Here is a 24,284-nt window from a genome sequence, read left to right as displayed (position 1 = left end):
CAACATCAGATCTGTACAGAGGATTAACCCCGTATCTTGGTCCAGGTGATAAAGGCTCAAGACTGGGTTGACACGTTTTGATAAGCTGGCATTGTGGATTCCATGATTGTCCGGGGATCCAAAATTCCCGGGTAGGAATTTTCGCGGTAGGTGGCCCACAACCGACATCGTTCCTTGTGGTTTCTCAAAAGAGTCCAGACGCTTGGGAACAAACATGCGTGTCTTGTGTTGGATTTGGGGTCCAATGAGCCATTTAGGGTTTCACTCGCTTTCCAAGATTAGCAGCTTGGCTGCCCTGATTGGACAGGCAGTCCCCACCAGAGCAATGCCCTCTCACCCCCCCCAACCCCCCCGCGGTAATGTTCCGTTTGGGCCCACCCCGACTTTGGTTTAGTTAAAGCTTTCCCCGCATTTTGGCGTCGGTTGGGGCTGGCAGCACCTAAACTTTAGTGGCGACTGGCGGGTAATAGCCGATAGAGGGAGCCATACTGATAGCCGGAGAGCCACCAAACCCCAACCCACACACCCCCCCCCCCCCCCCCCCCCCCCCGCCCCGCCCCCACAAATCGTCAGGTGCTAATTAACTCTGCTTAGGTGCGGCGTCTTCTCGTAGCCAGCTAACCAAACTACTAACTAGTGATAGTGAGTTAGCTGCTATCCTTTGCTCTTAGCTCACGCCAGTATTTTCAGGTTTCAGAGAGGGATAGCACCCGGGTTCCGATATGACGGATGGTTGAGACGCCTCAACTCTATCCTGGAACTATCCCCTGCTCGATGATTCGTAATAGTTATTCTCCTGCCCTATGGACTTGCCGACTAACTAGTGTCTCCAAAACTTGAACTTCCGTGTCTCCGATGCGGGGTTGTTGCTTGCCAAACCTTGGGATGTTAAGGTAGCTGGCGGGGAAGATTTATCAGACCTGCCAATTAGCCTTATGAGCAGGGCAGATAAAACCTGGGACCTCTCCCGTTTGGTTCCTCGGGCTTTCTGTTGCTTTTGTATAGTATATTTTATTTTCTGTTGGCTGGTTACGCAGTGGATAGACTTGACAATTCACCTCCCATACATACCATATTCCAATCCTCCGGAACAGACCTACCAGCGAGCGACACCATAGTTATCTTCAAATCATGGGTCTCAAGGGAATTCGCACGGCCATGAAGGTCGATCTTAATAAGCCAGCATCGGAGCAGAAGGGCTTGCATGTATGATGCTGATCTCATTTGAACATGCCTCAGCTACTGTGTGCTATTAAGATCACAATGCCTGGCTAACTACTCAAACCCCCTTCTGTATCTAGAACCGCTGGCATCCAGACAGTACGTAAACGTCAACTGATGCTCCGGTTATCCATAAGGATTGATGTACTCTACTGTATATGTATATATTAGCTAATAGACGTATGAGCTCAGTTCCACCATGCGCATCGATCAAGAATGGGGAAGTCGTCAAGATCGAATGCTTGGACTGGACCGGCGGACAGATTAAAAATAACGATTCCGCCGACGACATGCGTGATATCGACTTGACTCGCGTGCATTATCTGACGGGCCCCTTTGAGATCGAAACTGCGGAACCAGGCGACGTGCTACTAGTGGAGATTCAGGACGTCCAGCCATTCCAGGACCAGCCATGGGGGTTCACGGGCATCTTTGATGCGAAGAATGGAGGCGGGTTTCTGGACGAGTTCTATCCCAATGCGTATGTAATTTTCGGATGTTTCATCTTGCCCCCCCTTTAGTTACGTATGCGTTTGCAAAGCTCCAGAAACTTATATCAAACATATGACACCTAGCGCAAAAGCAATTTGGGATTTTGAGGGCATATTCTGCTCGTCTCGCCACATCCCGCATGTCCGCTTTGCTGGATTGATCCACCCAGGGATCCTGGGTTGTGCCCCGTCGGCCGAGGTCCTAGCTGAATGGAACAGGCGCGAAGGTGATCTCCTCTCGGCCAATGCGGGTTCCGTAAAGGTTGTGGCTAAGCCACCTGAGCCAATCAATGTGCACGCAGGCAGTGCTAGTGATGCCATCAAAGCGAAAGTGGGCAGGGAGGGAGCGAGAACCATTCCTGTAAGATTACGTCTCCTTTCCGCGTTCAACTATATCATTACGAGCAAAACTCTAACCACCACCACCACCACCACCACAACCCACAGGGCCGGCCCGAGCACGGTGGAAACTGCGACATCAAAAACCTCAGCAGGGGGAGTAAGGTGTATCTCCCCGTCCATGTGAAGGGCGCCAAATTCTCCGTAGGCGACCTCCATTTCTCGCAGGGTGACGGCGAAATCTCCTTCTGCGGTGCCATCGAGATGGCTGGCGTCATCACCATAAAATTCAACGTCATCAAGAACGGCATGGCGCACATGGGAATGAAGTCGCCCATCTTCCACCCGGGACCAGTGGAGCCACAGTTCAGCCCTGGCCGCTACTTGACCTTCGAGGGTTTCAGTGTCGATCACCACGGCAAACAGCATTTCCTGGATGCCACGGTTGCGTATCGTGAAACTTGCATGCGTGTCATCGAGTACCTGCGCCGCTATGGCTATGATGATTACCAGATTTATTTGCTGCTGAGTTGTGCGCCTGTGCAAGGGCATATTGCAGGCTTGGTGGATATTCCAAATGCGTGCACGACACTGGGGGTGCCCATGGATATTTTTGATTTTGATATTCGGCCTGAGTCGAAGGTGGTGAAGATGGACATGGGCAGCTGTGCGTATACAAGTGATAGAATGAAGTAGGGGGTGTTCTTCTGGGTTTGGGGACTGCTTGGAGCTGTTATCTATCGTCTTAAACGTTGGTATGCGTGTACGTCCGTCTGTATGCATTTATTCATTTATTTGGCTACGATGTTTGAAATGCTGCTGTTGAATGATTCTTGAGTTGAGGGAGTTTGCCTCGAACGAAGCTTTGCACGAATGTATTTTATTTAGTTGTTTCTTTGATGTGGTTGAGGGAGTAAATATTCCGTCCGCCACTCATTTCGGACAGAGAGTTTTTTTTATCTTTGACACAAATTTTACTGACAGCAGACCTTTTTCAACCATTCAACCAACCTACATCCATTTTTCAGATGCTCAAAACTCCCAATTGCCAATTCTGCACAACGTAATATAGTATCCCGCGGCTACCGCGTCCATCCATAAAATCAATGGTTCAGCATGGTCACCTAGATTCGTCACGGTGACCGCTTTGCAAGTCCCCCCTTCACATCCAACTCGGCAGTCTTTCCCCTGGTTTCAACTCAGTCCCCGCCTCCAACACACAAACAGTACCCGCGCAACCCGTCCGGAATCATACTTGCGTTTTAGCTTGTTTCAGCCGTGGATAGTTCGAACCAAAATGCAACATGGCTGCCAGCGTAGGTCGAATATATCCATCTTATCCGAATATTAGTTGAGGTCATATCACGAGGTATTGCATTTTCGCCATGTACCCCCCGTGGAACCAGAAATGGAAACGAGAGGAAGAAAAGGGGTTGAACCCAACCTCTTTAGAATACAAACCCGACTTCGACGCTAGTTTTTTAAGAACACCCATCTTCTTGAACGTGATGTGGTCAATGATGACCTTTGGTTGTTTCAACGGGAGACCCATCCCGTCATCCTTCAGCGACGATGAAATGTAGCAACGCATTGCGCCAGGCAGGATTCAGCGCCGTTTTGGGATCAGTGTTGGCGGTGAAACGTTTAATTTATCCCAGGAAATGAGGGCATATACATGTATTGTGTGTGTGTGTAGTTAACGCTGAGAACTCCATTGGTATTTAAGATTATTCTCGCTGGTTTTTCAGAGAACAGGCAGCCAGGAATTGAGAGCCTCGAGCAGCCACGAGCGTCGAGCACATATAGTTATCCTAGACGAAAACCATTGGAACTTGACAGAAACGAAATACGCAAAAACGAAGGCAGCGTAGCTGACTCTTCGGCAATAGTTGTTATTTGACATATGTCAGCAGTCAGCCCCTGTCATTGCCGATTTGAAGCTTTAATCTGGCGCTGTACGGTCTCGGGATGGCGAACGGGGGAGTGTTGAGCAGAGCGGATAATCTATCCGGGGCTTTGCATGCTGCATGCAAAGATGGTCTGAGAACTGAGGGCATGAACTTGAAAACGGGTTCCTTTGATGCCCGATCCATCAAAAAATTGGAATATATAACTAGAGAAATGAGAATGAGAACTCGCAACCAGAAACATAATAAGTTGGTTTAAGCAGACAAAACCTGATCAGGGTCAACCATAGCTATCTATGTGAGTACTCGGCATCATAAACGCCCCAGATAAAAAAAAGGAACAGTAAAGGCCAGGTGAAGGTCGCAAAGGCAGAGACGGGAGACGAAGACAGTGGCAGAAAAGACGTTAAGTATGGAGAAGAACCGGGTTTCAACCAAATATTTAATGACAGTAACTTCAACACGCTCATCTAACGGGAAAAAGAGGGGGAGGGGTGGGTAAACAAAAATGACAAAAAGCAGATATTGGTTCAATATTTGCGTATTTCTTTTCTTTTCTTTTCTTTTCTTTTTGTCCTTCCTTTTTTTTTTTTTTTCTTCTTTTCTTTTTCTATTTTCTTTCCTGTTTTTCCGTTTTTTGATCAAAAACAACCAACGCAAGCACAACCACAACCGAGGATATGCCGCGAACAAACTTCCTCCGTAATTAACAATCTAGGTAGTCAGGTAATATATCAAGCTCCGCTCCGCTCTACTTTGCACTGCCCCTCAAACAACCACTCAACCACCAGTCCTCACAAATCTCCCACTAGCCCTTCAAACCCCTCATCCCCTTGGCCCCCTTTACAGCTCCGCTCTTCATTGGAAGAACTTCTTAAGCATCTCCTTTTCCTTCCTCTGCTGCTCAGCAATAGACTTCTTAACCCTAGCCGTCTCACTCACAACCGCCGCATCCCCAGGCGCCAGCCGACTCGCCTCCACCAAATCCTTCAACGCAGCCTCATCATCCTTAAGCCCCACAAGCGCTACCGCACGTCGATAATACGCCTTCGCCCGATCCGTATCCTTCGCCTGCGCGGCCGTGGCCGTCTCCAGCGCGAACCCAGCCCAGCTCTGCGCATCGTCAAAGCGCTTCAATTTATTCGCCAACAGCGCCGAGTTGGAATGTAACGTGAAGCGCAGGACGGACATTTGGCCCTGTAGCTCTGGCGGATCGGAGTCGGAGGGCTCCGGGCACTCGTTCAGGTAGCGGAGGGCCTTTTGGTATTTTTCAAGACCTAGATCGAGGTTTCCTGACTTAAACGCCTTATTGCCAAATTCCTTCACCTCAGATGCGATCTTGTAATATTCCGCGCCGGAAAGTGTCTCCCCGGCATCCTCTGGGTAATCCTCGTATTTATCACCGGTTTCATCGACAGATACCTCCTTCGCAGCTTCATAGCTGTCACCAGAGAGCTGACCACAGTCCACCACTTTAACCTCCTTGTGTGGCTTATCGCTCGTGTCTGTCGGGGACTTCTCGATTTTGCGCACGAGCCCCTTGCCAGTGATGACTTCACCAAAGACGACGTGTTTCCCATCGAGATGCGGGGTTGGGACGGTGGTGATGAAGAACTGGCTGCCGTTGGTTCCCGGGCCGGAATTGGCCATAGACAATAGGAAAGGGCGATCATGTTTCAGATCGAAGTTTTCGTCGTCGAACTTCTCGCCGTAGATTGATTCGCCGCCTGTGCCGTTGAATGCAGTGAAATCACCACCCTGGATCATGAATTGTTTGATGATGCGGTGGAAGATGGAGCCTGTTTGAGGCGCTTAGTTATGCGCAATTGGATATTCTTTCGTGCGTCCCCCGGGGCGAAGGGGGTGGAAGGTCCATGGATATGCATACCCTTGTAGCTGAGCTGTTTCCCCGACTTCCCCTCGCCCTTCTCGCCAGTACAGAGGGCGCGGAAGTTTTCTGCAGTTTTAGGGACGACTGTATGACGAGTTAATAAACATTGGACATTTCAAGCAGTAGTCACGCAACAAACACACCATCGTCGAACTAGAGTCGAATTGCACAGTCAGCTTCCCCCTGTTCAATCGGGAATTGAATTCAACAACTTTCAACTCTCCAGACATTGAAGAGAGTAACGTACCAGCTCGAAGACAATGCGACCCTCAGGCTTATTTCCAATCTCAATGTCAAAGAAGACGCGCGGTCGACCTACGTGCCCAGCACAGCAGAGATACCATGTCAGTCACGTTCAAGCGCAATCACGGGGGCTGCGGGTTTTGGTTGGAAGGGGAGTGAGTCAGAGGAGGTACCTGTAGCTTCGGCCATAGTGAAGGCAGAAGGAGACTCACAGACAGCAGAGAGGAAGAGCGAGTGAGAGAGAGGAGAAAGCGAGTGGGAGAGAGGAAGAAAGCGAGCGTGAGATAATGGTGTAGGTGGGTATAAACTTATAGATAGATTTTGGTATAGATGTTGTTTTGTGGTTGGAGTCTCGTAGAAGCTTCTAGACAAACAGTGCAAACCGCCCCACCAGCCATCGCATATCAGATTGCAAGAAATAGTTAACTGTTATCAGATGGAAATGCAGATACTAAATGGCAAATATATGCATAGTAGTCGTACATTCATGTTCAGATCCTCTATGTGGTATAATCAGTGGATATATATATATATATATATATAATTAACACCGTCAAATAAAACCCGTCCTTCACTCCAACAATGACGCCGGCAGCTTGAATTCATAGAGCTGTCTCCCAACGGAATCTTTCTTCGCTGCATCCTCTCCAGGTCCCTTTGCAGTTCCATTCACTTTCTCGTTGTTACTGTCTCCATTCCCATTCCCATCCGTCTTCTGCTCCCGCTTAGGCAACGTCGTGTCGATTTGAATGGTAACCTATGCTCGAACCGTCAGCATCCACGTCATATCCACTCGCACGCATATCCAAAAGGGACATAGAGAAGGTAGCCCAGAGGAGGTAGGAAGAAGAATCTAAGCATATACCGCTCCATCTTCGCTGCGGTAATCCACACCCACCGGTCCGTCGTTCACCAGCCCCACATCCATCATCGCCTGGAAGACGCCGTTCTTGACGCGGTCTGCCTCGTACATCTCGCTCACTTTGCTGTAGAAGTAGTCGTACAGCTCTTTCGCTTTTGTTGCATCGGCTGCGCGGTGGAAGTCGGGTTTGTTTCCTCGTTTTATTTGGGCGTGGAGCGTGAATTGGGATACTACGCAGAGAGAAAGAAGGGAGTAGTACATCATTCCACCTGTCAGTAAAAGTTTAGGGTATTTTTTGTTTCTTTTCTTTTCTTTTCTTTTCTTAACTTGTAAAAAATCATCCCGAGAATCTGTTGCTTTCCATTTGAACTGAGGTTTGTATTTACGTACCGCATAGAACTTCGCCCTTTATATCTTGTACGCTTTTCTTCCACTGCAATTTAACTCAGGAGTTAGAGACTGTTCCAGAACTGGAGCATGGGTCAGGCGTTTAAGGGCATACCGTTCCTCCGGCATCATCAGGCCATATCTTCAGCTTCAGCACCTTCGCTGCCAGGGACTCTGCATCTTTCTGAGTGTCTTCGGGGCCGACCGCGGCAAAGACGAGGAGACCCTTGCCGATGGAAGAGACGAGCTGTTTGTCGACAGTGACCGATGCCGATTTGACTCGTTGCAGGACAGCTGGAAGAGGAGATGTTAAGATCAGGCGAAAGTTGCTCCGTAAGCATAGGAGAGAAGAGGTGCTGTACCTTTCATGATGATCTCGATATGGTCTGTAGGAGGTCAGGATCGGAATCGCGATCTCTTCAAGAGTATGGAGCTTAAATATGTATGTAGGGGTGGGTGGACTCTCTATCCTTTAGCGATTTCTGCATAGACAGCTATTCGATACGGAGCATATTGCGGTTTCCCCGTAGAGTGGCACTAACATCAAAGCACCGTATATCGGTATATTCGATAATACGCAGAGCAAACATCAGTTTAAGGCGCTCTCTGGATCTTCGAGACAACAAACAAGGAGATATGTATCCCACGTAATAAATAAAATAACAAAATACCCCTCTACTGTGTAGCTGTGTTCAGTGGACTCGTCGTTTGTAGTTGGTTTTGATTGCATTAACATGTGTCCGCCGCAGTCTTGGCGCTTCCTCCATTTAATTAGTTAAACCAACCACCAACAAACCACTGACCACGAAAGCAGCCAGTCAAACGGAACGGCATCAGCTACTGCCACAGAAACTCACCCAACTCGACGAACTCTGCGAACTCTAGGTCCCACGTTGCCCAGCAGACTCTGATATCGGACAACAGGTCGACAACAGCATCAACCCACCAGCTGCCCCTACGCCGTCTCCACCACAGGCCCGGTTTGCATTCCTCTGCTACCTCCTCACGTCTCCCACCTCGCTATATCACGACCATTCTACCATTACTACCACCACCACCACTACCACTACCACTACCCACCACATACTTCATCGTATCATCACTAACTGACCACTTTGAATGCAGCAAGCAAGGCTCCGTCTATGAAGAGCAGCCATGGCATCGCGAAAAACACAGCAGGAAATTGACAAGACCTTCAAGAAGGTTGGTGAAGGCATACAGTCCTTCGAGAGCATATACGAGAAGATCAAGTCCTCCTCAAACGCTGCCCAAAGAGACAAGCTCGAAGACAACCTGAAACGCGAAATAAAAAAACTACAGCGGTTCCGTGACCAGATCAAGACATGGGCTGCAGGAAATGAAGTCAAAGACAAAGGCCCGCTGTTAGAGCAGCGGAGGGCTATTGAAACTGTGCGCTTCGCCATCATCCCGGCCGGGTCTTCTTCTCTTCCTCCCTGACTTCTCTGCCACGGACGTGATGAAGCTAACCTGAGAAATAAACAGTGCATGGAGCAGTTCAAAGCCGTTGAGAAGGAGATGAAAACCAAGGCCTACTCGAAAGAGGGTCTATCGGCGGCAGCCAGGCAAGATCCGAAAGAAAAGGAGAGGACCGAAACATGCGAGTTCCTGTCCTCCACCGTCGACATCCTACAGCAGAAGATCGAGGCTTTTGAAGCTGAGGAAGAAATGATACAGGCGTCGTTAAAGAAAGGGAAAAAGGATGCAGCAAAGACCACCCGGCTAGCCGATATTGCGAGGATCTCAGAACGACATCGATGGCACCTGGCGAAACTGGAACTACTTCTCCGTTCTCTACAAAATGGCCACGTCGAAACGAGTCAAGTGTTGGATATCAAGGACAGCATCAAGTACTTCGCAGATGATGGGCATAATGCCGACTTTTGTGGGGAAGATGAGACGATATACGATGATATAACGCTCGGGGACGACGAGGCGCAATTCGGCATGCCCAACGACACTGACCGCGTATCATCGCAGGATACACAGTCGATACAGGATGATGATGCAGACATGGGTGTACCGAGGCCATCAAAGGCGAAAGCGGAACCTGGTGCTACTCGACGGTCATCAACGCAGGTGAAATCACCACTACCCGTTCTAGCTACGCTACACCTCTCCGGGCCCTCATCCTCATCCGGTAACACGATGAAGCCTGCGCCTCTACCTACGCGATTACCAGGCGAAACGCTGAAGTATGCTTCAGCGGCTGCCGCGGCTGCAGCAAGTGACAAGAGTGGAGTTGGGATCGCCCCGCTTCCTCCGCCGCCCGGTGCAAGCCCGGCTCTTTCGCATGCGTTGCCCGTCTCCAAGGCTTCCTCAACATCCTCGCCACAGGTGCATCACGCACAGCCTGTGCAAAGGCTCGCATCTGCAGTTGCCAGCGTGGATGATTCATCTAGTAGTCAACAGCAATCCAAATCGCCAACATTGAGTCCCAGTGTTCCCGCGGCGAGTCAACCAGCGACAGAGCCACCAACCCCGGCAATGGATAATGTGGAAACCGTTTCCCCGCCACAAGAACAGCAGCAGCAGCAGCAGCCAGAGCCAGAGCCAGAGCCAGAGCCAGAGCCACAGCAGCAACAGCAGCAGCAGCAACAACAACAACAACAACAGCAACAGCAGCAGCAACAACAACTACTACTACTACAACAACAACAACGACACCAGGGACCCAACGGCTCCGCAAAGGAAGAATCCACAACCACTAACACCTCAACAACCGCTACCACCGACGAATCCGTCTACCACCTCCCCCCGGGCCTCCAAGACCTAATCCAATCCTTCGAATTAACCAAATCCCGTATTTCCATGAACCCAACCAGCACAGCCTCAACTTCTACTCAACGTCTCCTCACAGCCTCCCACCACACCTGCCCGGAACCCAGCGACTGCGAACGACCCCACCACTACAGACCACAAACCCCTTACAATACCCCTCTCTACTACCCGCAAGAACCGCTGCCCATCTTCGACGACCCGCGCCTCTACGAGACCAGCCGCATAGACACTGATACGCTGTTTTATATATTCTATTACCGGCAGGCGAGCTATCAGCAGTTCCTGGCCGCGAAGTCGTTGAAGAATCAGAGCTGGCGGTTCCATAAGCAGTACCAGACGTGGTTTCAGAGGCATGAGGAGCCGAAGACAATTACGGAGGAGTTTGAGCAGGGGACGTATCGGTTTTTTGACTATGAGAGTACATGGTTAGTTTCTTTTTATTGATCTATCAACCGATAGTTTTTTTATTTTTTATTTTTTATTTTTTATTTTTGTCTTTTTTTCTTTCTTTTCTTGTTCGTTTTTTTTTTTTTTTTGATCTTCTTCCATTGCTAACTTTTATGAACACAGGATGAACCGCCGAAAAGCCGATTTCAAATTCGTCTACAAATTTCTGGAAGATGACTTGTAAATAGTATTCTTTTAAACTTCTTTTTTTTACGAAAGAAGGAAGTAATATTTAGATTATTCACATCTCCATGAAAAGATGAAATAACTTATCTGAGACCAAAAAACAAAATATCCCTTTGGCACATTCCAAATTAAAGTACTTCATATGAATTTAACTTGAAAAAAAAAAAAAATCGTACCGTCTTGCTGGCATTCTTTCATTCCTGGTAGGTAGGGTACATGGATTGTTAGTATTTGTATCTACGTGCATCACCGTAGGGGGGCGGGGAGGAGAGGAGGAGAGGAGCAGAGGAGAGGAGCACGAGCTAGGTATAAGAGACCATGGTCTACAAATTTTGATCATTCCTCTCAGACAATATTTGGAGTCATTTGTTGTGCTGACTGGATGCCGTATCCCTATCCCGCTAAACTCTCCGTCCACTTGCGCTGTTGGCATCAACATCTCCCCGAAAACCCCCCCCTCTGGGGTTCCCACTGTGCCGCCAGCCCCTACCACATCCCCCCATTCCCTGAATCGAAGGCTAGGCCAAGGTTCTCTCAGCTCAGCCTTGCGGCAGCTTGCCTGCTGTAGATAAACAATTGTGTCGCCTTCTCTTCTCTTTTTCATTTCACATTTCACATTTCACATATACACCGTCCGTCGCTCCTTTACGGGTTAGTAAATGATCATCATGTGCGTTGCAGTTAAGGCGATATAGTAATTAGATCTTAAATCGTATGACTCTGTCGTGGCATGGTTCTACAGCTACCAGACACAATACACGACATGTTGACATGTGAAAGTCCTGGACAGGTGGTGAAAGTAGAGCGAGTGAGGCGGCCATAGTTTTCTCTCTCTCACTATTGAACTACTCTGTAAATGGGTGTTATTACTCTTACTAAGGAGTGATTATGTTATTGCACAGCTTCACTTTTATGACCTGGCATCGGAGTCTTGTGGATATCGTAGTCTCGGGTTTTCCAGGTGGAAATCAGCGTCAGACAACATACTGCGGAATACGAAGCGGTGGTTTCATGAGAAGGCTTCTGCTTTTAGGATTGATGTAGTTATGTTGTGATTGAAAAATCTTTCCATTTCCAGTTAATCTGCTGTGTTGTTTGTTTTACCACGTGTGGAATAGAGATAAGATTCAACACAAATTGGCAAGAGTTCCAACAAGTCCGAGTTCTGACTGAATTTTTCGGAAGCGTTAACTAAAACAGAGAATGGAAAAAGCTGCAGAGACCCAGGGGGTGGGAGGAAGATGCAAGGTAGTTTTCAAAGGTGTAGCAAGGTACTTATATGACAGAAGACCGTCAAGGGCTAGAGAAGGAGAAAATTCTGCCCACGAATGTTGCTGATGGGGGCTTATGTGGTTGTTAGTTCTCTCGTGGGACAAGTTCACTAGCAGCTTCATTATTTTAGATGGTTCCAGTATTTTCCAGCTGGTCCTACACTAGCTCAAGAGGGAATGAATGGAATGGGGCAGGTTTATGTACGATTTTTGATACTACATTCTAGGGCCCCTTACGTGCATGCCGAAGAATTCCGTCCTCGAAGAAGTTGGACTGATATACATGCATAGGCCACTTTTTGCTCCGCCCGCATTTTTTTTTTTTTAAAAAAAAAAAAAAAATAAAAAAAAAAAGCCCCTTGGTTCTCATCAGCAAAAGTGTTCCGTAGGGAAGTCGGCCTGCGCACAAGTTCAAATGAGAAATGGATATCTGCTGGGACGTCCGTGCGGGATAGGGTTCCGGTTTTTGAAACGGTGCCAAGCGAGGTATGGAGATTGACAACAATGTATGCGGACCATATGTCAGGTACAGGCCTTCTCCAGCCTGGAATTGAATCACTAGACACAGCCTCCCCTCCATTCATTGAGTCATTCCGAGCTAGGTGGGTTTGTGGGGTGTATTTTTGACAACCAACAAGATCCTGGTGAGCTGACAATGATGCGGAAGAGTGGGCCTTTTTCAGACTAGTTTCAAGGTCTCCCTATCAGGGAGGCTTGCGGTGAAGCATTTGGGGACCACGGAGCGGCCGCGTGTTTCAAGAAAGTGCATCATACGTAGTTGATGTGTATCTAGGGGAATGCCATGCCCTTGCAGAAGATAACTTTTCATGCATAAGTACATAACTACGTAGTTATGCATGTATGTAGGTTCAGCATGTAGTTGTCGTGCACCCACATAGAGCGGTGCCGAAAAACCTGAGGCTCGACATTCCTCAGGGCTGGTAGGTCGAGGGATTAGCGAGGGAGCTATAATCATAGGCCACGCCTCACTTTCTCCAGAAATTGGCGGGGGTTAAAATGGCACCTTCTTCAAAAGAAGAGGTGGAAGTGGCACTGCGCTGTACTGTGGCTGTAGCTTGTTGTTTGACAGTGCTTCTGATGCTGCTTCTTCTGCTTCTTCTCCTCCTGCTGCTGCTGCTGCTGCTGCTGTTAATAACGGTTGATGTGAGGCTGTGTCTGTTTCGTTGGGTTTCTTTGATGTGAACGTCGCTAAGCCTAAACAGCGGCGGATGACTAAGCTGCCGCTGCCCAAACCAACTGTTGACAGGAACAAACTGCGCAGCTTCATCTGTTCGTCGTTCCAGTGCGTTCAACCAGTCCCACGGCGCCACGACTGATTGGTGCCACCACTTCAGACCGTTGCTGTTGCTGACGATATTGGCAACCTTGAACCTGGTTCGCCTACTTCATTGACAGGTCATTCCTTTCTCTGGATTATCCATAGGAATGCACTGTCTTGAGCACTCCTATATGCTCTCAACCGGCTCCAAAGTATCTGAAACAAACTTTGCAGATGGGACCTGACCCCTTGCATTATCCATGTCGTCATGTTGCTGCTTACATTTGTACGGAAGAGAAGCCCAATTGGTTGAAATCTCCGCTGGAGATGCATCGTTGGACGCTTTCGATATTCAAATGCCGTCATGGACAGAAGGCCTAACCATCTGGCTGTTGTTGAACGGAAAAGAAGACCTCTAGACACCTAAGCAGGCCCCTTTGGTACAATCCCAAACAACATTCTTTTCGGGCCGTTCCGAGACCCCGATCGCCTGGCAAAACCTTGAAAGTTTTCTGTCATGTAAAAAAATGAGGCGGGGAGACAAGAAGACAAGGGCAAGGCTATCTATCACTGGAATGTTGGACAGGAAAATCGAGGGGAGAAATTATCCGATTTCCCCCCCCCCCCCCCCCACCATTGCTGCCTGCCTTCTATCACCCTCTTTGCTCAGAATTAGGTGGTTTGATTTCTGCTTGACTATTATTTTTATCTTTTGGCCCATGGTGCCTGCGCCGTGAAAACCGCGGGACAGTCGGGCGACCCAACGGGGAAAACTATTCGTAAGGTCATGAATAATAATACTTGGTGTGGGCTTGGCCGCTTGGACTGGTGTTCTCCTGTTATTGGGCAGCTATTGTTCCCAATTTTCCCTTCTCTTGTCTTTTATCCAAACTGGATCTCTACTTTACACGTCGATGTTTTATTCGAAATGTCCAATCGATGGGTCGGTGTTTCGGATATCTTCCGCGTGGAGATTGTCTTCGAACTTGAGACCAAATCGTATATTGCCTCTGTCATGGTTGATATTCCAGAGCTCTATGATATGCACGGCTCAGACTGTTCGCATCACTTTCTTTTTCTGCTGTATGATACCATGTTCAAAATTTAACTCCCTCCCCGCAGAATCTACCTGGCGATTGGTGGCTTAGTGCCATCGATCATCAGGGTCCTGGCCTGCATCCCAACGTCACGTGTTAGGCAATGCGAGGCATGGGAGAGCCCTATCCTAGAGCCGCAGAGTACAGGTTCTGACGGGCATGCTTGCAGCGCGGCAAATATATATATACATCCCCCTGGGGTTGTCAGTTTTCCTTTTTGTGTTAAAGTCAGTTTTCAACGGCTCTTAATCTATATCATATAGAAACACCTACACATTTCCCCGTCTTTCTCTCTGCAATCTCCCTTAATTCCCACACCTCACACAGGGCAAAACAGTAACCTTCTCATACAACAAAGCCGTTGTCAGAATCAGGCATTCTCGCAAAAGCTCCAAAAGCTCTCACCACACCATGGCTCACAGCCGGAACTACCAACAACATCAACCCCAGCATTTCCACCAATACAGCTCCGTGAGTCGCAAATTGCCTATAACAGATTACGCAAATCCAGACCTGACCCAAGCCTTGACTGCTCAGTATCAAAACCCAGCAATCCAACATCCAACCTCCTCCTTCGCACCGCCCATGAGCTACTCCTCATCAACGGATAGCAACAGTTCCACGAGGACGGCGTCCAGCATGGCCTCCATGGGCAGCGCACAGCCGGCATACTATATCCATCCCACCACTTCAAGTTTCACAGACCCAAACTGTCATCAACAACTACGCCAAACTGACCCCCCTTACGCCGACCAGGACTGTGTAATGGTCACTCAGCAGAGCCCAACGACGCCGGCAAAATCATCTAGGGGCTCTGGTGTAGAAAGGTAAGCTTTTTTGACGTTGCCAATGATGTTGCAAACAGCTCTCCGAAGGACCACCTCTATAGATTATTCACACTGCCGCCCCCGCAAAACCACCCACGCAAACTAACACCCCACAGATCCGGCAGCAGATACGTCTGCATGTACCCGCGCTGCGAAAGCAGTTTCAGCCGTTCCGCAGATCTCAGCCGACACTACCCGACCGTCCACTTCCCGGACTCCGTGCGACTCAACTGCCCAAAACCCAAATGCTCGCGTAAGGGTGAGCTGGGCTTCACTCGCCAGGACCATCTCAACGAGCATCTGCGCCAGTATCACAAGGAGCCCGTTGCGAAGCGGAGATCGTCCAAGTCCTCGCAAGGACCCGAGACGTATCGTTAAATCGATCTCTCGTTCTCCGTTCTCTATCGGTATCTGGACGATAGAGCTATCGTGCCCTCCATAATACACCGTTCCTACTGACTTTATTTTGGTCTCCTTTTTATTTCGCATGTGTTATTTATCATCCGTATTAATATTTTTTCTTCTCTGCCATGTGGATTAGAGCTGGTTCTCGAATCCTAAATGTGGAAAATGTCAGAATGGTGCGTGGGAGATACCTTTGCTTATCGAACTAGAAGAGACTGATGGTCTTTACTCGCGCACCGCAGACTACACCGCTATTCCCTCTCGTTGGCCTAATATTCTGCTATATATTTATTACTACTATAATTATTCAGTTTCCTTTTTTTTTCTTTTTCTGTTTCCTTGAGTTTTCACATGTCTCTGCTTTACACAGTGAGCATCAGATTGGGAATATAAGGGAATTCGAATTTGCTCACTCATTACTGCAGATAGTATCATTAGCGTTTCTCTTGTTTATCTTACCTTTTTTTCCATCTGTCTATTAGTCGATTTCTTGCATATGTTCAGTTTTCTTACAATCTAGTAGTATTATTTTTTGTTTTTGTTTTGTTTTTTTTTCTTTTTCATTTCTTTTTCTTGGTGTTCTCTGCCTGCCCTTCTGCTTTTGTAAATTATATGTGTATCTTGACATTTGCCATCATTCTACTTTATATTTTTGCTGCTACCTTGTGTATATTTTGAATTTGGACCTCCGAAGTTCTCAATCTTTGCTATCCATCTTTCTTTCCACATCTGTCGTTCTTGAATGGAAATATCAGAGACAAACTGTGATTCGTTGCTCTGGCTTTGCAGGGGTTTCTCCCCTGCCTGACCTCGTTTTGATATAAGTACACCCACTGTACATCAAAGTCGAACGAATATATTTCCCCGACTCGTTTCCCCCTTCGCACTTCCAGTGTGTATATTACGACTGTCTGTTTGATTTGTTCTCTACTCTGTGCTTTTAGAAAGTTAACTCCTTATCTTATGGCATGTTTAATTCCTACTTTATTTTGTCTGCGCAATTACCTCATGTATATAACTGTGTTGCATCTTTATTTTTAATCAGCAGGAGTGAACCTTGATCATTTTACCCCTTACTTAACCTATCGTAGAGTGCACTATCTTTTCCTTGCTCTTTCTCAAGTACGTAGTTAAATTAGCTATATACGGGTAAATTTGACCCCAATGGATAATCTCAACATGTACTTCCTATTGATTATGAGTTATGTAGATTAAACCAGCCTGGTGTATGGTTAAATAGCATTCATGAATGTAACTACAATAGGATCTGGAAATGAACAGTGGATCATTTATTATTTATGTACAGACATATAGGCATGAGCAAGCCTTAAACACAATTGTAGGTCTTGATGGAATTCAAATTGGCAACCTTTTTCCATCTCATCCTCACATCGACAGAATAGCAGGAGATCGCGGGCAGCTTCGACAAGGGAACCAAAAAAGATAAAAGAAAAGAAAAAGAAAGAAAAAGAGAGAAGAAAACCCAGTTGAACCTGTCGAACATTCCACCCATCTGACCTCCTCCACAACCCCCTTCCCTTCAACAGAACCCAGCACATACACACACTATCCCAACTCCCTTACCTGCCTCTCAACATCACCCTTACCTCCCCCCACCCCCCACCCCCCCCCCCCAAAACTCCCCCAAAACACTCCCCCACCACCCGTCCCTTCCCATCAAAAACAACCCCTTCCCCCCTCAGCAGCCCCATCTTCTCCGTCGCATAGTCCCCCCCATTCCCCCACTTCCCTTTATACCCGCCGACCGTGCGATCCGACGCCAACACGCGGTGGCACGGCACGTCGGGGGCGAAAGGGTTGGTGCGCATGGCGTTGCCGATGGCGCGCGGGGAGGATGAGAGGTGGGAAGCTAGGGTTGCGTAGGTGGTCCAGCGGCCGCGGGGTATGGAGAGGAGGGTGCGGTAGACTTTGCGTTGGTGGGGGGTCAGGGAGGGATGGGTTGTGAGGCGGCGAAGGGTGGGGAGGAGGGCTGGGTCTATGGGTTGGGGTTGGGATTGGGATTGGGATTGGTTTGTGAGGATGGGGCTGGAAGGGGATTTAGGGGTTGTGGTGAGGGATGGTTTGGGGTTGGCTTTTGCTGCTTTTGTGGTGTGAGATGTCCGTTTTCTGCTTGAGATTGCAGAGGTGGTGAGGGTGGTGGTGCGAGCCCGTACGGTAGCAGTCATGGCTTCTCCTTTTTTTTTTTTTTTTTTTTTTTTTTTTTTTTTTTTTGGGCCCGTTCTACTAAAAAGCCCTTATGTAGGCTTTTTGGATGCTGGTCTTGCCGTGTAGGATACGTTGATGGCAGGCTTGGTCGTATTTATGTATATACTTTAAATATATACTGGTTCTTGTAAAGTTCAATATCTCATAGATCCGGCGGCTGTAGGCCTGTTCTGACACTTCATGTACCAGGATCAGAACCCTGATGATATATATTAGCTATGGCCATCAATGCTTTGCAAGTGTTTGCGAACCTATACCTTGCCCTCTCCACCAACATTCAAATTGCTTTGTATCTTTGCTGCTTTTCCCATCTTCTCTGGGCCGATCCCAAACTATTAAACTTAGAATACCTTTCGCTGATTAAGCCACACGTCAACCAACCAAGCACGAGATCACGTGTTGGAATGGCATCCAATCGGAAGAGTTTATTCCGCGCCGAATCTTTGCACGGAAAATAGCCAATGAGAGGTTTGCGGAGTATGAGTTCTGCCGAGTTCCGAGTATTGTTTTTTGTTTGGCCTAACGGAGCATGTCGAGTTAACATGCTCTGTTCAAGAGGGCGATGGAGGTCCGCTGTTCGCTATTCAACGTAGCTACAGCTTGGGTCAGATATGGGGCTCTAACAGCATCGGGCCCGTTAACTTACCTATTCCAGTGGCTTCCAATTGCGCAGGTTTCTCGAGCAGTCCGTTGCCAGCTGCTCTCTGATACAACCCCCTGATGCTCAGCGGGATGGCTGCTGCAGACATATCCTAAGGGAGGATGGGAAGCTTTATTGCATCTACTAGCCTCCTAGCAGCACTGGTGGATCTTGTCTTGACATTCTGTCCTCGTCCTCGCGACTGCTCGTGTAGGGGACGTCGCAACCTTGAATCATCTTCGGTTACCCAAGGACGCATGCTTCATTCGCCTTCTAGGCAGGTTGGGGTCGGCCAAGATGTGGTGAGCATGTATATCAGCTTGCAAAATTTATACACGCGTAGCTTGTACTGGTGCTGTTTTCCCACCGTCCCATGTGCGGATTATTACTTGCTCCTGGGCATGCAATGCAGTCTTAGTTTTCCGTCTCGGGCCCCTTCTTGAAGCCGACGACGGTATATTCCCTATATGGAAGGTTTTGCTGCCAGTGGGATGTGTATCATGCGCTGTGCACTGCCGTCAATCTTGTCGTAGGGAGCGGTTGGAGACGGGCCACTGACTTGCCCGTTATCCTCCGGGATGATCAAGCATGATGAACGAAATTAAGAGGTCAACTACTGATGTGTAAACTCTCTGCTGGAAATATTGAATTTCCCTGGAACTTTTGGAATATCCCCACAACATCCATAGATATCCCAGAGGAATAAAATATTGTTACACTTTGATGCAGCGTCCTACAGTCTACAGATCCACTTAATACAGTAATAATGGATCACAACAAACTCAACAAACACAATAATCCCCCGCCCCCGGCCCAATGCCAATGTTGCAAACGTACCATCATTCCACCTCCCTAACCACCAGCCCCCCAATCATCCCATTCGACTCCACGCTTTCCTCATCCATCAACTTCTCCGCAGCCTCAATCCCCATCACCGGAACCTTATACTCAAACCTCTTGCCCTCAGCCGGCACCCTTACGCTGCCACCATCGCTATCCGCCACCGCATATGGAAACGGCAGGTATTCCGGCAGCAATCCCAGTTGGCGCAGCAGGCCGCCTTGGTCCCACCATATGTGCTCGTGGTAGAGGCGGTCGCCCCGCACATTAACGATGGAGACCATGGGGAGACGGACGCGTTGGTTTGTTGCAGGGATGGTTGGGATGCTGTTTGTAGAGTTAGTTAAGGGCTGGGAGATGTGGAATGGAATTGGAGAAAGGGGAAGGGTGAATTGTGATTAAGTTCCAAGCGGGGGAAGGGAGAGGGGGAGGAAACTCTGCCCTTACAGCCAATCTATCACCTTGTCATGTGTGAAGCTGAAGATGAACTCATCGATGATTCGATCGATGCCGACGGTGCGGCTGATGAGTTCTATCTGGGTGTCGTCTGGATTATTGAAGATGAAATGGTGGCGGTAGAAATTGGAGAGGCGGGCGCGACCAATGCCTCCTGTCATCTATTCATCTATTATTATCTGACAACGGGCGACCCTTTTAGGATTCCCTTTTTTGCTTGTTTGCTTTTGCCCCCGGGGGGGGGGGGGGGGGGGGGGGGAATATCTATATCGGCCAAACCAACCACTCACCGTCGGTATATGATTAACATACGGCTCCTGCACCATCGTCCCCATCGTCTTCGCCACAGACCTGTCACCGAATTCAAAGTACGTGTGCTCGTCCCATATAGCCTCGAGATCGAAAAATGGCCCGCCGATCCTGGTCTTCAAAAATGATAGAGTACGGGTATGTGCTACTGCTGCCGCGGAGGGGTCGAAATCCGCGTGCTGGGGAATAACGAAGTTGGCAGACTTTGCATCTGGGTATTTGTGAACAACCAGAGTGCCTCCTGGTGGAGGTGTGGGTGCATTATTGCCCGGAAGATGGAGCAGTCTTGCGATGTTGATGTTGGTGTTGACGTTGCCATCGTGCGTTCCGCCATATGAAACTATGGCGCCGATCTCAGCGAGTGTTGAGAATGAAGCGACAGCTTTCGTCGCTGAGTGTGCTAGCGTCGTATACTGGCATAATAGAGTTAGCGCTTATATGTTTATATATATGTATTTTTTCGGGTTTTCGATAACGGAAAGGTCATAATTAAAAGCATGAACTTCTGGCTTAATCAAGTATCCCTCACAGATCAACCCGAATTTATCCTTCACATCACACTCATCCAATCCCCTCAACGCCTCCAATCCCTCCCGCAATGCAGAGAGAACAGAATATCCCGATCCCGATCCGGACCCATGCTCGGAAGCCGTAGCCGGCGCCCGCACCTCGACCACCGCATATCCCTCCTCCGCCCATTTCTGCAGCGGTGGCGGATCCAGCGTCTGCTTAGTTTTATCTGCGACCATGCCATCCGGAAGCACAAGGAGCAAACCCGGCCCATGGCCACGGCGCGAGAGTGGCGGTTGGAGAGTGATGTTCGGGCCGAGATGTTTTGGAGGGGCCGAAGGGAGTGGCACGGGCACTTCTTGGATATCCATTTGATTACTTGTTTTATTTTTATTTTTTTTAATTTTTAATTTTTTTAATTTTTAATTTTTTTTAATTGGTTTTGGATCTGCAGCTAGGAGGTTTGTTTGATGTATTCATGCATGCGCACTTATTTGGTCAAAGCGAAACTTCCCTGGGTAGTTTGCTATTTAATAAACTAATTCGTGAGTTTTTGTTTATGTGAGTCGTTGGGGAAATGGTCAACCGCGTGGTTCGATGTAACTTTGGCTTCGCCCCCGCGTCGTCGCGAGCAAGGGAAAGCCTTGGGCTTGCTCGGATGTATAAACCATCCAACCGGCATCAGCTCTGTTTCTACGAGGAGCTCTGTTTCTACGAGGGATCTATTGCTTTCACCAAACTACGGTGTTGCCCTTGTCAACCATCTGGGAATACACCATCCAGCTAGTTCCTTCAAATTTTAAAACACTTCGATGTCCCTAAATAATACAGAGAAAAAGCTGCATTGTAGCGGCTCGCCTCACTAATTGCAATTTCCATAAAACATGAACCGGAGCGAAGTCTAGGCACTGCTGTAAAGACTTGGGCAGCTTCCGTTCACCTCAAATCAAGCAGCACCGCAGGTCCAAAGACTGATTCGGTTTTTGTTTTTTTTTGGGTTTGCCCGACAGATAGATAGAGGTGCGATCAGCTTACCTCTACTTAAGAGAAGAGTGCAGAATGTGCTTGACGGTCCAGAGTTGCTTCGGAAACCAGAGCATTCTTCAGAGCAGACCGAATTCAGGCCGGCAGCGACTAAGCAAGTCCCCGGTGGAGTGGTGCAGTCCTGGTTGCGCGAGAGAGCCGGACGGAGCAATGGCAAGGGCTCGATTGCGCACTGCGTAGTGTCACGCCGTCAATTGGGTCTGGAGTCGATGTTTCCCCTCCCTCCCTTCAAAGATCCGGGGGTCGTGAGTCGGCCGTTTCCGCAGTCAGACTATGATCGAATACTCGCCGCAACGCATAGGGTCGATCGCTTGAGATCTGCACTTGTTGTTATCGTCAAGCGATGGTTCAAGGAAAACATCAGTATTGCCCACCGCAAAGTTGACGCTCGCCGGGGTAACTTACCACGACGCTTTTACCAGAGTCGGTGTCATTGAAGTTCGTTAAATTCGTTAAAATGCAACGCGCTGTGGAAATTTTTGAGATTATTGACAGTAGTTTATGAAACAACGAAATCTCTAACCCATGCTGCAAAGCAGTTGAGAGGAGAAAAGAAGGGGAGATGAAAAACCTAGTGGTAACTCGAACCAAAAGGAGCTCTGAATGTTACGTACTCTCGCTCCCTCTGTCTCTTTAGATCACTTGAGCCCCAAATCTGCCTCCTCATTCAAGCCTGAGCAGAGAGACGAGTTACTGCCAGGCCAGTTGACATGTAGCCTATTAGAGCGGAACTATCTGGGCGGGATCCAGCGCTGCTCTGGCCCTAACTTTTGTAGAATGGTATCGATATACGAAAGATTTGCGCAAGAATCTAGGATTATCGCTTAACTCGTTTTGCGTCGCAGAAAGGTAGGCCATTCAATCATCCGTGTCTTTGTGTGTTCAAATATGGAAATATGGGTATATAGATGGTAATAGTGAACAGTCGGATATTAATAACAGTTCCTCATTGCACCTTTTTCGGCTCTTCTATGCGCAAGGATTCAATACACATCCATTAGCTGTGAGTTAAAATAATTTCAAAGGTAGATTGTGGCCGTGGCTGTGCAGAGATCTTGAGGGTAACTAACTTTGTTAACTAACGTAGTCCAACCAACCACCTTCTGGTCTAACTAACTACTGCTCACGAGAAAAGAGAAAGCGAGCAATCTGATCTACTTCTACAGTATGGAAGTGTGCAGCATCTTGATGTAGAGTGTATGGGGGGCCATTGAACATTCAGCTCATACATGCTCTCAGTGTAGAGAATAGTTTATATATATTTTTTCTGTATAATTTGAATTGTAGGGTTGTTAAATGGTGGAGTGCACCATAGTTCGTGGTTACCCAGGCAATATCCCATCCTTCGCATGTAGGCTGGACGGTGGCTGATGCGACCGGGATGATGAGATTGAGTTCGAAATCTCAAGGGCCGGAAGGGCGAGCTAGAAAAGCATCCATGGACAAGCCAGGAAGATGAACCGTGATCGGGGTAGAGATTTCCATCTGCCCGTCCGTACACACCCCTCCTCCCCTTTAAACCCTTCTCCGAGTGGGGTGCCTTTAATAACCTCTCCTTGCTCCTCCAGCTTGGTTTCCATGGCATCGCATGTTTTATTGGGGATCCACCCAAAAGGATAACAACAACATTTGATATGATTTGATGCATGAGCCACCACAGCCACCACCTAAAGTGGTGGCACAGAAGGGGGAAGTTTGTATGTACAGAATCATAGTGGAGTTATTTATCGAGGAATGCCTCAACAAGCGCCCTGTTGAGTCGGCGGACAAATGGTATGATAGGAAGCCTGGTTATTTTTAGCTGGTCCAAAATAAACAATTGCTTTGTTTTTTGTTTTTTGTTGTCGCTGCTTTTTCTTCTTCTGTTTTCTTTGGCCAGCTCGCTTGTGTCGTATTCAATCCAGGTTTAAAGAGTTTAGTTGGCTCCTTGGTGAAGAGTTTCGAGTTTGAAGCCTTGGTGTGGACTGCGCCAGCTGGTGACCAGCCTTGCCATTCCTTGCCTGCCTCGCAGAACCAGAGCGGTTATTATTTCTTCTTTTCTCTCTCTTTTTGTTTTACTATCACCATTCCAGTCCCTGTATCAGAATCAGCATATCGGCAATCAACGCTCATTTATTCATCTTGGAAATTGTATCTTTTGGAACAACCGCCTACCTGAAACGAGACAACACCCGATCTCAGACTTAAATCTCACCAGCTAATACAGAATTTACCAAGGTAGCTTGTCTCTCTGACAGGCGCCTGAAACAAGGACGACTCAGGGAAGATACCTGCTTGGCTAGAGGAGAGGAAAGGAGAGGAGAGGAATAGAAAGGAAATAGAGATAGAAAACATTAGAGAAGCGAATCGAGAAGGGCGGGATGTCATATAACCGTCTAGGTCAGTGGATGATCAAAATGGATCCTGCATGTTGCCAATGTTCCCTTAATCCGTCGTCCATGTTCATTGTCTTGATGTCTTCGTCGTCTTGTCGTCGCTTGCCCCGGGGTGACGACGTCTTCTCTGAGCCGCACCTCAACATCATTCTGCCACATACCCTAAACAACTCCCCTACAACTACCTCATCTTACATCCAATCACTCTCTCAATCTCTCAATTACCCCCCCC

The 24,284-nt window shown here is 48.2% G+C and overlaps 10 protein-coding genes across 10 annotated transcripts; 5 read left to right on the top strand and 5 right to left on the bottom strand.

Annotated features, from left to right (window-relative positions):
• Positions 1 to 1,403: 1,403 nt before the first annotated feature.
• On the top strand, positions 1,404 to 2,747 carry PADG_06490 (uncharacterized protein; the record flags this gene model as incomplete). Its single annotated transcript, XM_010763469.1, has 3 exons — positions 1,404 to 1,702; positions 1,797 to 2,073; positions 2,160 to 2,747. The coding sequence occupies 3 exons, from the start codon at positions 1,404 to 1,406 to the stop codon at positions 2,745 to 2,747; spliced, it is 1,164 nt and encodes a 387-aa protein (XP_010761771.1).
• Positions 2,748 to 4,816: 2,069 nt separating this feature from the next.
• On the bottom strand, positions 4,817 to 6,281 carry PADG_06488 (uncharacterized protein; the record flags this gene model as incomplete). Its single annotated transcript, XM_010763598.1, has 5 exons — positions 4,817 to 5,757; positions 5,847 to 5,933; positions 5,993 to 6,002; positions 6,097 to 6,164; positions 6,266 to 6,281. The coding sequence occupies 5 exons, from the start codon at positions 6,279 to 6,281 to the stop codon at positions 4,817 to 4,819; spliced, it is 1,122 nt and encodes a 373-aa protein (XP_010761900.1).
• A 382-nt stretch (positions 6,282 to 6,663) lies between these two features.
• PADG_06487 (D-tyrosyl-tRNA(Tyr) deacylase) lies at positions 6,664 to 7,710 on the bottom strand (the record flags this gene model as incomplete). Its single annotated transcript, XM_010763468.1, has 5 exons — positions 6,664 to 6,849; positions 6,991 to 7,184; positions 7,345 to 7,387; positions 7,457 to 7,635; positions 7,704 to 7,710. The coding sequence occupies 5 exons, from the start codon at positions 7,708 to 7,710 to the stop codon at positions 6,664 to 6,666; spliced, it is 609 nt and encodes a 202-aa protein (XP_010761770.1).
• A 786-nt stretch (positions 7,711 to 8,496) lies between these two features.
• PADG_06486 (uncharacterized protein) lies at positions 8,497 to 10,771 on the top strand (the record flags this gene model as incomplete). The annotated part of the gene is made up of 3 exons (XM_010763467.1): positions 8,497 to 8,751; positions 8,845 to 10,565; positions 10,711 to 10,771. The coding sequence occupies 3 exons, from the start codon at positions 8,497 to 8,499 to the stop codon at positions 10,769 to 10,771; spliced, it is 2,037 nt and encodes a 678-aa protein (XP_010761769.1).
• Positions 10,772 to 14,251: 3,480 nt separating this feature from the next.
• PADG_06485 (uncharacterized protein) lies at positions 14,252 to 14,431 on the top strand (the record flags this gene model as incomplete). The annotated part of the gene is made up of 1 exon (XM_010763466.1): positions 14,252 to 14,431. The coding sequence occupies one exon, from the start codon at positions 14,252 to 14,254 to the stop codon at positions 14,429 to 14,431; it is 180 nt and encodes a 59-aa protein (XP_010761768.1).
• Positions 14,432 to 14,831: 400 nt separating this feature from the next.
• PADG_06484 (uncharacterized protein) lies at positions 14,832 to 15,625 on the top strand (the record flags this gene model as incomplete). The annotated part of the gene is made up of 2 exons (XM_010763597.1): positions 14,832 to 15,247; positions 15,364 to 15,625. 2 exons carry the CDS (start codon positions 14,832 to 14,834, stop codon positions 15,623 to 15,625), a joined length of 678 nt encoding a protein of 225 aa, XP_010761899.1.
• Positions 15,626 to 17,232: 1,607 nt separating this feature from the next.
• PADG_06483 (uncharacterized protein) lies at positions 17,233 to 17,838 on the bottom strand (the record flags this gene model as incomplete). Its single annotated transcript, XM_010763465.1, has 1 exon — positions 17,233 to 17,838. One exon carries the CDS (start codon positions 17,836 to 17,838, stop codon positions 17,233 to 17,235), a length of 606 nt encoding a protein of 201 aa, XP_010761767.1.
• A 265-nt stretch (positions 17,839 to 18,103) lies between these two features.
• PADG_06482 (uncharacterized protein) lies at positions 18,104 to 18,627 on the bottom strand (the record flags this gene model as incomplete). The annotated part of the gene is made up of 3 exons (XM_010763464.1): positions 18,104 to 18,210; positions 18,260 to 18,397; positions 18,525 to 18,627. The coding sequence occupies 3 exons, from the start codon at positions 18,625 to 18,627 to the stop codon at positions 18,104 to 18,106; spliced, it is 348 nt and encodes a 115-aa protein (XP_010761766.1).
• Positions 18,628 to 19,357: 730 nt separating this feature from the next.
• Positions 19,358 to 21,004, bottom strand: PADG_06481 (uncharacterized protein; the record flags this gene model as incomplete). The annotated part of the gene is made up of 4 exons (XM_010763596.1): positions 19,358 to 19,685; positions 19,806 to 19,975; positions 20,105 to 20,536; positions 20,627 to 21,004. The coding sequence occupies 4 exons, from the start codon at positions 21,002 to 21,004 to the stop codon at positions 19,358 to 19,360; spliced, it is 1,308 nt and encodes a 435-aa protein (XP_010761898.1).
• A 206-nt stretch (positions 21,005 to 21,210) lies between these two features.
• Positions 21,211 to 22,114, top strand: PADG_12132 (uncharacterized protein; the record flags this gene model as incomplete). The annotated part of the gene is made up of 2 exons (XM_010763686.1): positions 21,211 to 21,293; positions 21,685 to 22,114. The coding sequence occupies 2 exons, from the start codon at positions 21,211 to 21,213 to the stop codon at positions 22,112 to 22,114; spliced, it is 513 nt and encodes a 170-aa protein (XP_010761988.1).
• Between the last annotated feature and the right edge of the window lie 2,170 nt (positions 22,115 to 24,284).

The sequence above is a fragment of the Paracoccidioides brasiliensis genome (genome assembly GCF_000150735.1).
Source record: "Paracoccidioides brasiliensis Pb18 unplaced genomic scaffold supercont2.8, whole genome shotgun sequence".
Classification (NCBI taxonomy): Eukaryota; Fungi; Ascomycota; class Eurotiomycetes; order Onygenales; family Ajellomycetaceae; genus Paracoccidioides; species Paracoccidioides brasiliensis.
This window is presented reverse-complemented; position numbering and strand designations above follow the sequence as displayed.